The sequence below is a fragment of the Lampetra planeri genome, chromosome 1 (genome assembly GCF_965212315.1).
Source record: "Lampetra planeri chromosome 1, kcLamPlan1.2.h2, whole genome shotgun sequence".
NCBI classification, from domain to species: Eukaryota; Metazoa; Chordata; class Hyperoartia; order Petromyzontiformes; family Petromyzontidae; genus Lampetra; species Lampetra planeri.
Window position 1 is genome coordinate 23,815,781 of NC_136107.1, and position 16,774 is coordinate 23,832,554.

At 39.0% G+C, this 16,774-nt stretch overlaps 1 protein-coding gene across 1 annotated transcript in view; it reads right to left on the bottom strand.

The window, feature by feature from the left end:
* Window positions 1-16,774, bottom strand: part of VPS50 (VPS50 subunit of EARP/GARPII complex) — a 114,552-nt gene that overhangs the window by 95,686 nt on the left and 2,092 nt on the right. The window contains exons 2-7 of the mRNA XM_078597270.1: window positions 14,135-14,206; window positions 11,598-11,711; window positions 10,440-10,511; window positions 8,083-8,136; window positions 7,392-7,462; window positions 47-164 (exon numbers count right to left, since the gene is read on the bottom strand). Coding sequence (XP_078453396.1) covers window positions 47-164; window positions 7,392-7,462; window positions 8,083-8,136; window positions 10,440-10,511; window positions 11,598-11,711; window positions 14,135-14,206 — 501 coding nt within the window. The remainder of the gene's footprint in view (window positions 1-46; window positions 165-7,391; window positions 7,463-8,082; window positions 8,137-10,439; window positions 10,512-11,597; window positions 11,712-14,134; window positions 14,207-16,774) is intronic.

Below are 16,774 nucleotides of genomic sequence, written 5' to 3' on the forward strand. Positions count from 1 at the left end.
TCGATGAACACAGTTAGTTTTAAATGTCAATGCCAATTTTACACACCAGCGTCTTGATGGTACGCAAGGACTTCAGTAGGCCGATGAGGAGCTGCCGCTTGCGCTGGTTGGCGAGCAGGCCAAGGCTGGCAGCTGTGAAGCCTTGCTGGGCAACCCCCAGCTGCCTGCATGCACCAGGAAATGTGAGCAGCACTCCAGAGGGTTCTCATAAGCCAGCACTGCCATGAGCTAGGCACCTGGGAACATGTGCCCCCACGCCAGCATTTAACGGTGCTCACTTAACATCGTATTTATAAGCATGTAAAACACAAACACAAAACCGTAATTCTTCTTGGCTCAGTATGTCCAACCACGGACAAATGTTTTGTGAACGAATGAGTCCCATGATTGCATTGCTCAGCTTATTTTGATCACACCACAAAAGATCCACGGCACGTAAATCAATGTCTTTTTATAGTGCGGTCACCATAAAACCAGTACAAAAACATAATTCAGAAAATCTTTTTTGAAAGCATGAAAAGAAAGAAGCATCTAAGGGAATGGTATTACAATGAGGGGCATGTTATATGTATGGATGACTTATGAATATAATTACTACCAAAAACAAATAACACATATATGCACGTGGATAGAGTGCATGTGTGTCTGTTATAATTAATGACAGACAGGGCAGACTGGTGCCTTCTGGATTGAAAAGGAACAAACAAAAGGCTATCGCAGCATGTGGGCATCAATAGAAGGAATTATCTCTTATCGGAGAGAAATGTAGCAAAACATCGAGCAAGATGGAGCATTGCACGTAAATAGCACCTTAATATTCTTTGGTTCTTTCGGTAAAGCCACGTAGGTATAAAATAAAATAAATTAAATCACGACGTTTCGATTGCAACACAAGCAATCATCATCAGGTGGGAAAACGACAGCAATAATTTTTTTTGCTGAAGTGGGAGAGAGAAAAAAAATTATTGTTGTGGTTTTCCCACCTGATGATGATTGCTTGTGTTGCAATCGAAACGTCGTGATTTATTTTATTTTATACCTACGTGACTTTACCGAATGAACCAAAGAGTATGGTTCCCTGCAGTCACGAAAACTTCAGTATCTTAAAGTGTGAAAACATTCTTAGATGTGCATCATCAAGGTGTTTGGCCCATAACAGCAATGCAAAATGCAAGTTCTGACCTGCATAGTGGCATAATGGTGGTGGGAGATTGGCTCCGGTCAAATGCTGGCCCAACATTTTACAAGTAACATAAAGTACTGAAAGTACTCGTAGGCTTTCGCGACCAATATTATTCATAATCAACGTTTTTGGGTTTAGATCGCGTTATTTATAAATGTGTCGTAACCCTCCACCACCCGACACGGCCAATCAGTAAAAAAGTGTCACGTTGATAAAAGACAATTAGTTCACTGCTTTAGCCCACCGGTGTGTTGAAGCGTGAAACCACAACAATTTACAATTTGAGTACGACGTTTCGCTGGTAATTGCATCCAGCATCATCGGGCAATTCGCCAGAATGGTGAAGCTCTGCTGTGTCTCCCGTTCTTATATAGAGCAGCAGCAGGGTGACGTCATCATTAACTCATTAACTCATCAGGTGCAAAGATTTGAGGGGGGGGGGTTATTGTAATTATATACTAGATTAGTAATCAGGCTATTGTTACGATGCGAGTTGTAGATTAGTAATCATTTGGAATGTGTTTTATGCACTAAAGACGAATTACCTAAATTATCAACAGAAGGTTTATATCGGATTAATTGTGTATGTGGCAGATGCTATATTGGACAGACAGGGCGTAACGTTAGTGTAAGACTAAAAGAACACCAGAGAAATATTAAACTATCGCAAACACAACTGTCGGCAGTGGCAGAACATGCATGCCAACAGGGACACTCAATTGATTTTGACAACGTTGAAGTGTTGTGTAAAACTAGTTACTACTGGCAAAGACTAATTAGAGAATCCATTGAAATTGAGAGAAACAGAAATAACTTTAATCGCTCAGACAGCTACAGGCTTAGTGCGGCCTGGAAGCGTATTATTAAATAAGATATATTACAATTCCTTATAAGGGAAACAGACACTAACTGATTACTAATGTTGCATAATCACAATAAAACACATTCCAAATGATTACTAATCTACAACTCGCATCGTAACAATAGCCTGATTACTAATCTAGTATATAATTACAATAACCCCCCCCCCCCTCAAATCTTTGCACCTGATGAGTTAATGAGTTAATGATGACGTCACCCTGCTGCTGCTCTATATAAGAACGGGAGACACAGCAGAGCCTCACCATTCTGGCGAATTGCCTGATGATGCTGGATGCAATTACCAGCGAAACGTCGTACTCAAATTGTAAATTGTTGTGGTTTCACGCTTCAACACACCGGTGGGCTAAAGCAGTGAACTAATTGTCTTTTGTCAACGTGACACTTTTTTACTGATTGGCCGTGTCGGGTGGTGGAGGGTTACGACACATTTATAAATAACGCGATCTAAACCTAAAAACGTTGATTATGTACTGAAAGTACTGTTATATATACCACTTAGGACAGTTAATGAAGGCAGACTGGGATCAGTGTTAAGGTAAAAAGGGGCACATCTATTCCCATGTTATTGGCAGATGCAGAATATTTCAAACAATTATAAGAACACTTATTTTTATAACTTGCTACTGTTTGAAATTCATAAGTTACATTTTTAATCTAAAGTCACTCTCATGTCTTATTTATCATCCAAAGATTGCTTACCTGCCAGATGAACAATGTTTTCTGGTGTTGTTCTCTTATCAACTAAACAAATCATGCGATGACTACCTTAGGTAAACATCGATCGCCTTAAGATTAAGGATTTACATCTCAGTGGCCTCTAATTAGGTTCTAAATATATACATTATCCATTTCACAAATGATAACAGCGGTTTGAAGTGTTTCCCCCAAAAAAGTAAAAATGTGCTCCTAAGAATCCCTTCTGTAAACGTGTAGTATCATTTTAAAATACAAAACTGTAATATAAATAATACTGTGACACCTATTAACATTTAAAACAAATATATGATCTATTTAACAGCTAAATGAGGTAAGATCCACAAGAAGATGACCACTGAGAAGATGGAGCGATGAGATCAGCTGTTGTACAGGAAGTGGATGGAATATTAATAAGTAATATTTAAAAATACTTTTTTAAAAAAACGCTTTAATGAAATGTACCGTCCAAGTAATGGCAGAACTCCACGACTCCAGGAAGTGGCCCCGAAGCTTGCCATAACGTAAGGGGCAGTGGTGATTTACAGCCAACGTGAGTTGAGCGTGGACAATTAGACCCAAGCCGAAACATCTATATATATAAAATCGCAAATCTGTCTGTCTGTGTGTGTGTCTGTCTGTCTGTCTGTGTCGCCGGACCATACGCAGTTTCATTGGACGACCGGCGCGGACCACGGCGGTTGCTCCTGGCAACGGGTAGCGACGCATTCGCTGCGGGGTGGACGCCATTTTTAATTCCCGTTAAAAATATGCGCACGCATTAACACGCGACTCTGAGGTAAATTCATTAAAGTTTCACGTCCTCTTCACTCCCCCCCACCCCAATGTGTGCAATTACTATTATAGGGTCGGTAGATAATAAAATTATAGCGATTAGACAGTATTATTGTAGCGCGGGGGGGGGGGGGGTAATGGCCCCAGTACCCAGCCTCAGCCGGATGGGCAATCTAGGCGAGGCCGGAGGCTCTGCACGGTACTAGGCCTCGACACCCCACCCGTGTCAAGCGACGACTTTATGCTATAAACTCGATATACCCAGCGTTGCCCGGGGGGAAAATACATTTAAAATCTTCTGAAAACTTTCAAACATTACATAACAATGAAATCTGTGTATATATGTAAGGTTATTAAGAAATATATTTTTCACCCGGGCAACGCCGGGTACTTCTGCTAGTAAGATATAAAAAAGATTGCTTAAAAAAATATATATTATTTTTACTGATAAAATATAGTATTGTCATCAGTATGACATATGTATACCAAGTTTGAAGTCGATACGACATTGGGAAGTGGGTTAAAATTGAGTTACAAGATTTGAGGATACGACAACAGACAGAGTTGAGGATACAACAGACAGAGTGAGTTAAATAAAAAGCGTGTAAAATATAGGTCTGTAAAAGATGGCGATGATTTGGGGAGCCCTTTATCCAGCAGCGAAAGGATCATGGCTAATTATGATGTTGTACCACTCAAAGTAGAAAACAAATTAATCTGAAATAAATTTAAACTTTGCAACAGAAACATGACAAGCATTCACACAAAGATTATTTCAATATTTTGGCTTTGCTGCTTTAAGTGACATTAATTAGCGAATTAAATCCAACACAGCACATGAGTAGTCCCTAATTACTGTTGATACATTGCACCAAGTACTCATTTGAAGCTGAGGAATTCTTGAGTGAGTCGAGATTACTTGGCACTGGTGTGTTTATCCAGCAATCGTCTGCTTCAACTTCAGCTGACCTGGGAGCACTAACACACAACTGCACACATAAATGCTACAATAATACGTACAGGAATTCAAAGATGCCACACATACAGACAAACACAGGCGAGTGCACACACGCACCGCGTCAATGTGCAGATACAAAACTCGCGCCAACATTTTGGAGCATCGACCGACCGACAATAGACTCTGGGGTGTTCTACTCACTTGCCCAAACTGCAGGAACCGTCTATGGCGAAGGCCGCCACTAAACTCAGATGGGCCCGCTAGTGGGAGCCTGCCTCCCCATGATGCATCAAGTGACTTAACTTCATCGGCTCTATTTGAGAGCCAATGTGCACTTTCACGATGTACAGTACACAATATTACAATTCGAGTCGTTAAGGACAAAGAGGATTGACAAATAGCATAGCATATCCAAATAACAGATAATTTCAGAAACGAAACAGAAAGGTGTACGAATAGAAAAATATGCACACAAGCACGGATGCGTAGAGACACACACACACAAAGATGTGTCCTTTAACCTTATAAACTGCTGGACAAGTGCTGTTAGAAAAACACCTTTTTGGTTGGCTAAGTAGGCAACGCAATGCCCAGCTCCCTAGAACTGATTTTCAATCGGATTTAATAAGATTCCCTCTTTCGAAATTCAATTAAAAATGTCATGATTCAGGACCACGACTTGTTGCCTCATTAATACTCTGGGTCTCATTTGCGGTTTCTGAACAATGTGTCTCATTTGTATTATCTGTGATGTTTCGCTTGCTGTTCTCGTTTGTTGTGTATCGTCTGTTAACCTAAATTACTATAATACAGAAAACATTTAAATATATTTAAAAACAATTGTAAATTAATTAAATATGGACAATGTATTGAATACATAATGTGCATTGCTGCAGCAGTGTATTGATGAACAAATGAACTTGTATGTGTGTCTAATGATTACACAATGCACTGGGTTACTCATGTAAGGGATGCAAAGCAACAGAAATATTCGCTAACACAAAAACACAAGACACAAGCAAATGTGCGCATGCACATGTGGAAGCTCTCAAACAGCCTTTCGCCCATATTCTATCTTGAATGTACCGTTGTTTAACTCTTTTCCAGAGACCGGGACGATTTGTCAGATGAAGAGGAGCATTTGGAAAACCTTTGGTGCAGGATAACTTTAATGTTCAGAAATAACCTAAGGCACATTTATTTTAAGTATCTGCTGAGACTAATGGTAACACACGTCTGTGTCTAACATTTACACCAAATGCAAGTGTAGCTAAGGGAGCTGTGTCAGATTTACTGCTTGTCACTGCATCTCAGACTGAGGTTTTTTTTTTACTTGAAACTCGAATTCAGTTTACACCAGCTCACGGGGAATGTCGAGTGACCTTCACGAGTTTTCTAAACAGAACAGCTGTGCTGTAGCCACATTAAATTTATTCCCTACAATTTCTCAAAAAAAATATGAAAGTGCCTTCAGTAGACTCTCCAGTGAAGGATTAGCCTTTACATCAAAATGTATTGGGGAAAAATAAACCTTTCAAACATGATTCAATCAAATGTGTCTTATTGCTATTTTATATTTTATTGTGAGTGCTTTGAAACAATATGCACCACGCATGATGTCTTGCATAGGTACTCAAGTATGGAAGAGAATACGGTAATGACGTACTAAGATATGCAGGCATATTTGCTCTCCTGAATCCTAAAAATGAATACCAGAGGCCATTTACAGGCACTCCAGCCGGGGTATTTATGCACTTAATACACCCTAAAGCCCACGAAGTTAACAAACAATAAACCAACTATTTCCAAAAGAATCACAGCTTCTGCTGCCTTTTTTATTATTTTCAAGCAAGGTTGACAACAGCATCTGTGCATTACCTCTGTCCATCCGTTATGGGAAGGGGGGAGGCAATATTAATTTTGTAAAGACTAATTGAGGGGAGGATGAGTAAAAGCCAGCTTACTCTGAATACTGGCTTACTCTCATCCGGCTTCGTGAGCTTTTGCTCGATAAAGTTGTGTTGCTACAAGGGACTTACCATTTTGACCGGTTATCCAAAACTTGGTAACACTAACCAGAGTACAAAGGACAAATACAAATGTATTTTGCTGCAACGGCTACCCGTAGATTTACCGTATTGCTCATTCCATACTTCCGAAGACAAAGGCGCGTTGAAAAATGTGATGCAGTTGATGCTTAAGCATATTTGTCTAATCTTGATTTGAAGCTTTCGTGACTGCAGGAATCCATATATTAAAGTAGCAACACTTTACAGAAGAACATGGCAATGTAAACAACTTAGACAAATATACTCTTTGGTTCTTTCGGTAAAGTCATGTAGGTATATATTATATACATTACCATGTTCTTCTGTAAAGTGTTGCTACTTTAATATAATGCTGAATAACATCTTCTTCACCACAACAAAGCCTAATTCCAAGCTGTGCTCAGACATATAAATTGCTTTCTTAACTTGGCAGATGTTATTTGTGCTGGATATGAATATACAAGTACAAGTACTTTGCATAATTGTGCAGCCTATCAAGTAAAAGTGTCTCCATTTTCAAAGGTGAGCAGCAGCGCTCATCTCTCTCTATCACGTGGAGTGGTATGCAAATGTATTCCTCTATCCCTTGCACAGCAAGTGTCCTGGAATGACGTATGAGAAGCTCAATGCACAGACAATGGGGAAATCCAGCAGCCTCAAAGCCAGACTGCTTCCTGACAGTTTAAATCATTCTTCTGCCAACAGGGAATATCTGGTGATGGAAAACTAGACGTCACTCTGTAAGGGACACCAGCTGTACGAGTGACAAAATAACTTGAACACACGTCCAATTTCAAGTCAATAAACACAATTTGGTGGTAGGAAAACTCACCCCCGTCCATCACAGCAGATGGCCTTGGCTTCGTGCAAGCTGGTCTGCAGCTCGGTCACCCTGCTGAGTTCCTGACACATAAGCACACAGTACAAGTTATTGCCGCATGGGGAAAGGAAGGCCAGATTTTTTTTTCCCACAGCGTAATTTAAAACAAACCATTATCTACCTGTTTAAATGTGACAGAATATGTATGTTGAACTTCTTTCGCACCGTACGTAAATCACTGATTATCATTCACAAATGATAATTCAACTAAGTTTTAAATGCACAGCAGGGAGCAGTTATGGTAACTATGACACACAGCGTCACAGTACTCATGTGACTGGTCACGTGGTCAATTAATTGGAAGAAAAGATGACAAGGTAAAATATCCTCGGCGTATATTTAGTTTTCCCACACCTATATTAACAAAAACTTTCCTAATGGTAAAAATTCCGTAAAACCAAAATCCCCCTTAACAGGTTTTTTTTTATTTTTGGTTGTCTGTCTGTGAGGGGGAATGAATAAAGAAAGTCTACGGTGGGAGATTCTTCAACCATGCCATAACATGGTTATTTTGAGGTCATAAATGTGCAGCCAATTGAAATACCAAATACACTTTAAAAAGCCTGCTATTGACATAATGTGGTCAACTGCAATTCGTAGTCATGTACAGGTATTTCATGCTACTTACGACTTCTGGGCTCACCTGTACATAGGCTGATTGCTTCTCCAGTATCAGGTCGGCAACCTTCTTGGACACCTGTTGGCAGGGCATTTATCATTCAAGCGGATGTGCACTGCAGAGTTAAAATAATTCACCCTCTAAGCAATCTCACATATTTTCACAATTCAGGAGTACAATTTTATTCAAATTTTTTTTTTTTACATTGTAGTGAATGCACTGAACCACTCGTCGCTGCAGGGGTCATTGATTAAAAAAGCGATTTGATGCATTGTACCATTTGCCAAATAATTGATGATGACTTGATGCATCGTTGCACCTCTACTGTGTGGGAATAACATCAACTGAATAAGCAAGACAACATCACGTGACTAAACAGCACCAAAAATCAATGGCAACATGTTCTGTATGTAATCTCTGCACTTCACACCAATGACTGCATGTGAACAGCTGAATGCCATTAATAAATAAGTAATATTTAAAAAAAAACATTTTTTAAAAACACGTTTTAATGAAATGTACCGTACTAGCAATGGAAGTACTCCACGACTCCAGGAAGTGGCCCCGAAGCTTGCCATAACGTAAGGGACCATGGGTGATTTGTAGCCAACGTCAGTTTACCGTGGACAATTAGAGCCAAACCGAACCATAACATATTAAAAATAATGTTTGAAAATATATGTTTTTTATTTTTTATGATAGAATATAGTATTGTCATCAGTATGACATAAGTATACCACGTATGCAGTCGATACCACATTGGGAAGTGGGTAAAAATTGAGTTAGAAGATTTGAGAATACAACAACAACAACAAACAGAGTGAGTTAATAAAATGTGTGTAAAAAGAAAACAATTTAAAGTACTGTACAGAAATAAAATGTTGATTTCATGCAGTGTTAATTGAAGGTATCATTAAACACTGTACAGTCATTAATAAATAAGTATACAAACGCTACATATATATTACCTCTATGTACGGGTTCGCAGAAAGAATGGTATAATAAATCAATTATAAAAAAAGTAACTAATTTAATTTAAACGCTCATTTAAATTTTACTGCTAGTGTTTCAAACTGCAGGTATTTTCAAGCCATTACCTTTAGACGCTGCATATGATTTAACTGGACTCCTTGCTCACTCTGCTGGTTTACTTCTTGTACAAAATATACTTTATATTTGCAAATTAAATATAGGTGGACTTTGAATATCTGCTTATCCTTTACATCATCTCTGGATTAAACCAATGGTAGAGACATATTTGATTTGACCACAAATAAAAGAATGACTCCTAAAGGGACATCATTCATGCCAAGGGTTAATCAAATGCAGTTCTAAAAACTCCACCACTGCAGCTTCCTACATGTAATAATGAACACATCCAGGTACAACTACAAGAATTACTTCACACATCAACCATGCTGACACAAACACAGCGCGTTGGCAAATCAGAATGGACAAATGGGATTTTGAGGGCTGGAGATAGACTGCACTGAGATAACAATGCACTGCTCAATGTGCCATCTTGGACGATGTATGTATGTGCCTGTCACTGATGTTAGTGGCATATCATGGACAGCTTGCCTCATTAACATGAAACTATAAATTACCTAGGAGGGAGGTTACACAAGCACACCGTATCGTAATTTGCATGATTAATTCACATCTCACACATCTCACCCATGTTGAGTAGTACAACCTAGGGTACAGTATTAATTCGATACTCAACTGTGTTCCAGATGGAATGCGCTCAGTAGCAAACTGTCCATTGGGATACAAATGGCGTTAAGTCATTTTGCTAATTAAAAACAGAGCACACATTTGCATGCAAGTGTGATGAAGTATTAATTTTGTAATAGTACTATTGTAAATTACTATGTTATTTTCATGACTGCCAAAAACAAAAATGCTTTGTTGCAATATCAAATATAAAGTGAAAAGGTATTGTTGGTCAGATGCTTTCAATTGGTTCAGTGGGTCTTGGGTTAATTTTATTCATGGGCAGGTAGAATTTTAATTTATTATATTTTTAAAGCAGACATCTAGCCAATTTTGCTTGATTTAGAAAAAAATTAAATACTCATTGACACTTACTTTTTGCAATTACTAAAAGCAATTGCAACTGAAATCAGCCAGGGCTGTTTTTTAAGCTGTGTAGATAATCAATGAACAACAAACTTTCTCTGTGGTCAATACATCCAACACTATTCCACGATAAGCACTTTTCTCACCACCTTTGCTGGGCAAACATTTTATAGACAAGGTAATGTGAGCACTCTGACTGCCACTGCTGACAAAAAGAAGCCAGAGCTTCCTCATTTGCTCACTGCCATGTGCGCTGCTACAGGGAACAAAGCGGGAGAGGGCACGGAGGGGGGCCTCACCACTGCCTGCTGCCGCTTCAGCCTGTCCCGGTACTCCTCCAGCTCGGCCAGCTGCATCACCTCAGGCAGCTTCTGTTGGTCGCAGAGAATTGCATGGGCACGGCTCGGCCAAACAGCAGTCATGGGGGCCAGTCGCAAGATGATGAGGTCAAAGGAATTGTGGAGTTGAGTGGTGAAATAGACTTTAATGCATTTTAAAAAAGTAAAATAGGTATTTGATGAGGACAACAAAGTTCGCTAAACAATTGGATGTGTATTTGCAAAGCAAAATATCCATGCTGAAAGCAACAAATATGGTAATCCACGGCATCCGCATGTGTATATTAACGTTATTATGACCTATAGTAAATTAACACAAGCCCAAATGATGTGAATTAGTAAATAGTTGAACCATAAACTTCTAAGCAACTTACATTTGAATTCAATATTACAAAGACATCAGGAGTGGGTTATTGTTAGGTGTAAGATTGTTCCAAAAAAATAGATGGGCATTGATTTTTACGGCTGCTGTCCTTTGAAATTTTTTATACTACACCTAACTTTCTTTGTGTTCTTCAAGAAATAAATGTCTCTAAATGTCACCTTCATGAACAATATCATAAGAGCACCCACACAAAATCCTTAAAAGATATGGAAAAACGCCAGCAAAAAAAGCGCCAATCAGCTCAATGTAGACAAGCATTCACACTTAATTAACAGAACTGCTTGTGTCATGCAATAATCTATTTTTACCAGAATTCAACGGAGCATGTGTGTTTTGTCGGGTGATTGCTACAAGCTGACTGCATGAGTTCTGGACTGTGCATGAAACCTAGTGGGGGTGCATCCTGAGGCGTGTATCCCACTTGTGGAGACAACGCTGATTTATACACACTAAACATATCCACCGCTTGAAAATTTTAATATATAAATACGTATTACAGGTGACGTTTTGGGCAATGATCCATATTCATAGCACATTTATTTAACCTTCAAGTCGTTTTTGTCCTGATTAACATTTGCTTCATCGCTGTTATTTAATTGAATTTGTTTTACTTTGTCATTTTCGTGAACCAGGCAACTCTTACAAAATATACTATTCGGTGAGTTCTTACCTGGTTAAACAAAATAAATCTCGATACATGAAACTCACAGTTTAACAGTACATAGCCCATGTACCTCCAGCTCATATCGCACGGGGTCGAAGGCCTCATCGTCGAAGTAGACCTTCTCAATGCTGTCGATCACCTCCTGCTCTGCCTCGGGGTTACAAGGGGTATCTGGCAGCTCCTCCTGCCCACGTACACGCACACACAATGAAACATCATTATACTTCTTTATTTAGCAGGAAAATCTCACAAAGACTTGATAATTTCTTTGAGGTTCTTGCATATGGATACCTGGTCAATTCTAATTCAGTAGTTCTATTCTTTGGATAGCCTTAAGAAAACACACATGATAGGACAACATTCAGAAACAAGTAGAGACAAGTCAGCAACTCGCTTGCTGTACTGCCCACATGCAGTACAATGCTGTGTGTAGAGTCGCTGAGTGTGAAGACGCTGGGTGCAAAGTCGCTGATTACGAAAACCCTGTGTGTAGAGTCGCTGAGTGTGAAGACGCTGTGTGCAAAGTCGCTGATTACGAAGACGCTGTGTGTAGAGTCGCTGAGTGTGGAGCTGCTGTGTGCAGAGTCGCTGAGAGCAGAGCTGCTGAGTGCAGGATAAGTGAGGTACAGAAGATATAGGAGCGGGGAGTTGAGTATATGTGACCGTACAGATAGTTATAGGTGTGCCTACAAATGGTGCAAGAGCAGGTGAAGAAAGTGTAAGCAGGTGACTTGTTACAACGTGTCGGTGTGAGTATTTTTTTAAGACACTACATATGTACCACCCAACTCAGCATTGTGTGTGTGGATGGCACTGTATACATTTCCATGCAGATATTTACATACATGATCAAGTTACATGTTAACAATGTGGAGCGATGTCAAGAAATGTTGTGTTGAAAAAATATATTTGTAATAACCTGTGATGAAGGGAATTCAACAAAACAGATATCGTATATTTTGTATTTTAATTTACCGTATTTTCCCGCATATAACCCGCGGGGTAGACCACTTTTTACAAACAAAACAAGGCCCTGCGGGGTATATGGAGGTGTGGGCTATCCCAAAAATATTTTACACGTGACATATCATAACTCGTTTAATTTCTTCATGGTAGGACTATCCACTATGCAACACTCACACCTTTGACTAAAGCACTGCTGAATAAACCATTCACACAAAAATTGCACATGTTATCACGTTTTAAATTATTCGAATCGTTTGTACAATGAAACGACAATGTTTGAAGTGGGCGCACTTTGTTTACTGTAATACTTTCAGTGGCTGTAGGGGGGTGCGAAAGTTTCAGCTGAGGCTATGGATTGCACAATGGGGAGGGCCTTAACAAGCGTCTACCAGACTCGAATCATAATTGCTGAGTCCCTTAGGCCGCTGCTATTGGCTGAGCATTATACAGTCGCGACCATGAGCTTTGTTTCAAACTTCCAATGGCTTTGTTGCCAGGAGGCAATGGCGTTACCGTAGTGCCGCTATTGTCTGCAATCCAAGGTTTTACTGTAAATATATCATGCAAACCATTAAAGCTACAAAAGAAAATACCTTTTGGAGAATGTTGCAAGCATAAGCAGTCATGATCATATAGTTTCCCTAGGTGGTTATGGATGGTGATATGACTGATTTGGGGAAAAACTCATGCACGTGTACCCATGTAGTGTATACCACCATGTATGAGCGTATACTGTACTTAACTATACTCCGAAGGCCTCATTACAATTGGCTGCACAGCAGGGGTTTTTCAGCATTCATACTGGTAGGAGCTCACATGCAGCCTCAAGCTCAGAGTTGCATGCTTTATACTTTTCCTGCATTCCTAGTTTGCAGGTTACAGAGCAATAGTAATATGACCTTCTCTTACAGCAAATTTAATAATTGTAAACTCGTTTTCTTGGTGTTTTAGGTTTTTTTGCTTTGATAAACACCATTTGAGTAAATATTTCCCATCTGTTACGATTGACACATGTGTAACCAATGCGTTTCTATAGGGAACACACAACCTTTCAGTGAGTAAGCTGGTTCATTTGCAAGTGGGGGAAAAAAATGTTATAAAAGCAGTATGTCACATTAATGCATCAAAACAAGTACCATGCAGGCTTCTGTAAAAATGCTCTGAAGATGCACATTCATGGCTGTACATTGAAATGCAAACACAAAACACAATGCAGCCAATTTAAGGCTTTGATTAAAAGGTAATTGTTAAGCTCGCAATCCAATCTGAGAGAGGATAAGGATTGGCTGATGTGCAGCCATGGGGGAAATCTTATTTCACGAACTTGATACAATATTTTACAAATCACAATGGCAGAAAGTAAACCAAGCATACTGCTCGTTCAATAAAATCGCTTCGTTGAATGTTAAATGGAAATACACAAGATGAAGCCAACTCCTACACCATAATAGGGAAAAGTGTTGCTTCGGTGGGTCTGTTAATCTTACAAATCAAAGTAGACCTTTGATATTAAATGTATATATTAAAAATAATTTGCCGTTTTCTAAGATGAAAATATGCATGCCCTTAAATGAATGCAGAGGCTTTTACTACAACAAAAATAAAGTTTAGTTTTTTCAGGAGAGATGGAAACTCACTAACCTTGTGTGGAGTCTTTGGAGGTTCATGTTGTAATGCACTTTCACTCAAATTCTCAGAAAAACTCTTGGAGACCTTATTAGAAAAAAAAATAAACAATACATGTTATAGATTTTGAACAGGCTTTGCACAATCTCATAACACAAATATATATTTAAAAAATATTACATAAAACTAAATATTTTCTCACGTAGATATTGGAGTGTGTGCAGCACATGGTGGTAAGCGAATCAGTCGTGTGTACGTTCTCTCAGCTGTTGGGGACCTACAGATTTCTTCAGTTCTTTCAGGCTAAATTCTATTCAAATTCTAAAAGACGTCAAAACCATTTGACATTCATTTGTGAACTCGACAAGAGTACGACTGCATGTTTCTGTTAGAGATGTATGTGGTAAGATGGACTGTTGTATGGCCCAAATGCACATCTCTGGCCAGGGAAACGTATTAAAGAAACAAGAAAATATTTTTCGATTTAAAGCTTTCGTGACTGCAGGGATTCATATTCTTGGTTCTTTCGGTAAAGTCACGTAGAAGAGAAATAATAAAATAATACAAATAAAACATAATAAAATAAAATTCTCACGACGTTTCGGCGACAACGCAAGTAGCCGTCCTCAGGTGAAGAACAGAGCTGTCGGAAAGACAGCCGAAGAGTCGTGAGAATTTTATTATATTATGTTCATTTTTATTATTTCCCTTCTACGTGACTTTACCGAAAGAACCAAGAATGTTGTAAAACCTAGCTTTCACAATTGCTTAATCACCTTCCCTGAAAACAAAAGCTAGCGTAACCTCCGTAATTCATCCAACAGGTGTGTGCACTTAACTGTACGAATATACCATTTAATATGCTTTGCATGTATACCATTTGCTACCTACATAGTCCAAATCAACATGAAATACGGTATTAATCAGAATGTCTTCACTTTCCAATGGACTTTCAATAGTGCTTTAATAGAACATTAACTCAATAATAATTAGAATAATTTAAGTATTTTATAAATCCACTCCTGGATGAAGGCGTTTTCGTCATGAGGGTTTAACCAAACTTCACCATGCTAATCAGTGTGGGTTGGTTAAGTGTGAAATGCAAAAACTGGTTCACGTATCAATCACCACTGATGTTAACAATGGCTAGAAATCGATTTCAAGTGGGAATTCGGTTCAGAGCGCAGTGCGCTCACCACTGTGCAAGGGCAGTTATTGAAGGCAAACCAGGATACAAATTATGAAATAACGAGGTGAATGACAGCAGGCTGGAGCATTATGTAAAGCTGAACTTAATCATGAAAAGCGCAACATCAATGTGCACCAGGACGAAAGTTTTGAATCGGTGCTATCTTTTATGGCAGAAGATTCATATGCATGGTCACAAGTGTAGCACCGAGGCTGTGTGTCTCTCTCACACTGTTCATAATTAAAAACTTGCCCTTTCTAACTGTATTAACTCAGATTTACTAACAATTAAGGACGTTTTGTCACACACACAATATTTAATATAAATGAACACACAGCCAACCTAAATCCTGAACATTAGTTCCAAGAGTGCAGATTTCAGGCCATGGTTAAAAAAAGAACAAAGCACAAAGGATTTGTCAAATCACCAACTCCAAAATATTACAAACGGACACATGTTGAAGTCATTAGCCTAGTTATAGCTATGTCTACAAATCGATAAGCTTGAAGACACTTCACATTTTCATCAAAACTAAGAATAAATTAATTGATCTGAAACTTGCCAGAATTGCAATGTCCATATTGGTAGAGTATTCACAAAAAAATAGCAAGAAAGGAATTTTCCGACGTTTTATGAAAGTGACGTTGCACACTGGTGCAATTAGAATCCATGTGGTAGATGTGCACATTGGTGTAAGTACGTGGATTATAAATTAAACATGTGGGTGCTAGCACGCATGTGGAGGTGTTAAATGTGAAGGAACACATGAGTGTAAGCACATATACATTTGTTTGTATGCATATTTTAATGTTTTCTTGTACAAATATCTTTGTAGTCAAATTCATGAATGAAATGGAGGCTGGCTCCCCATTTTATCTTTGATATTCTTAAAATATATATAGATTTCATATCAATAACTCATTGAAAAGGCAACAGATTTTAAAAGACCAAGAACTGTCGCTCAAGTTGAAGCGGTTCTCAGGGCCACAAAGTCCAACAAGTTCCTAAAGAAGCCTGGGACTACATGGGCAACAGTGGCTTGCAAACCTCATCACTATCATACACAGGATAGGCAAAATCCAGAAAAAAATCTAAGCAAGCCTGAGCCATCGACATTTTTTATATCGCAAATCCACAAGGCGTGCGCTCCAGTTATAGGCCACTATCCCTGTTGTCCTCCACCTCCAAGCTGATGGAGCACAACATGCTTGCCAGGCTTTCCTCCATTATCGACCCCCAAATGCCTCACAAACAAGCCAGATTTCGAACTGGCCATAGTTTCTTGAACAGATTGTTACTTTCACCACACTCATAGAAGCTGGTTTCCAGCATCAACAGAAAACAAGCACAGCAATTATTGACCTATCTACTGCCTATGACACTGGTTGGTGTCATGGCCTGCTGCTGAATATGGCCAAAATCATCAGATGCTGTTCTACTGCACACCTAATCGACACGATGTTTAT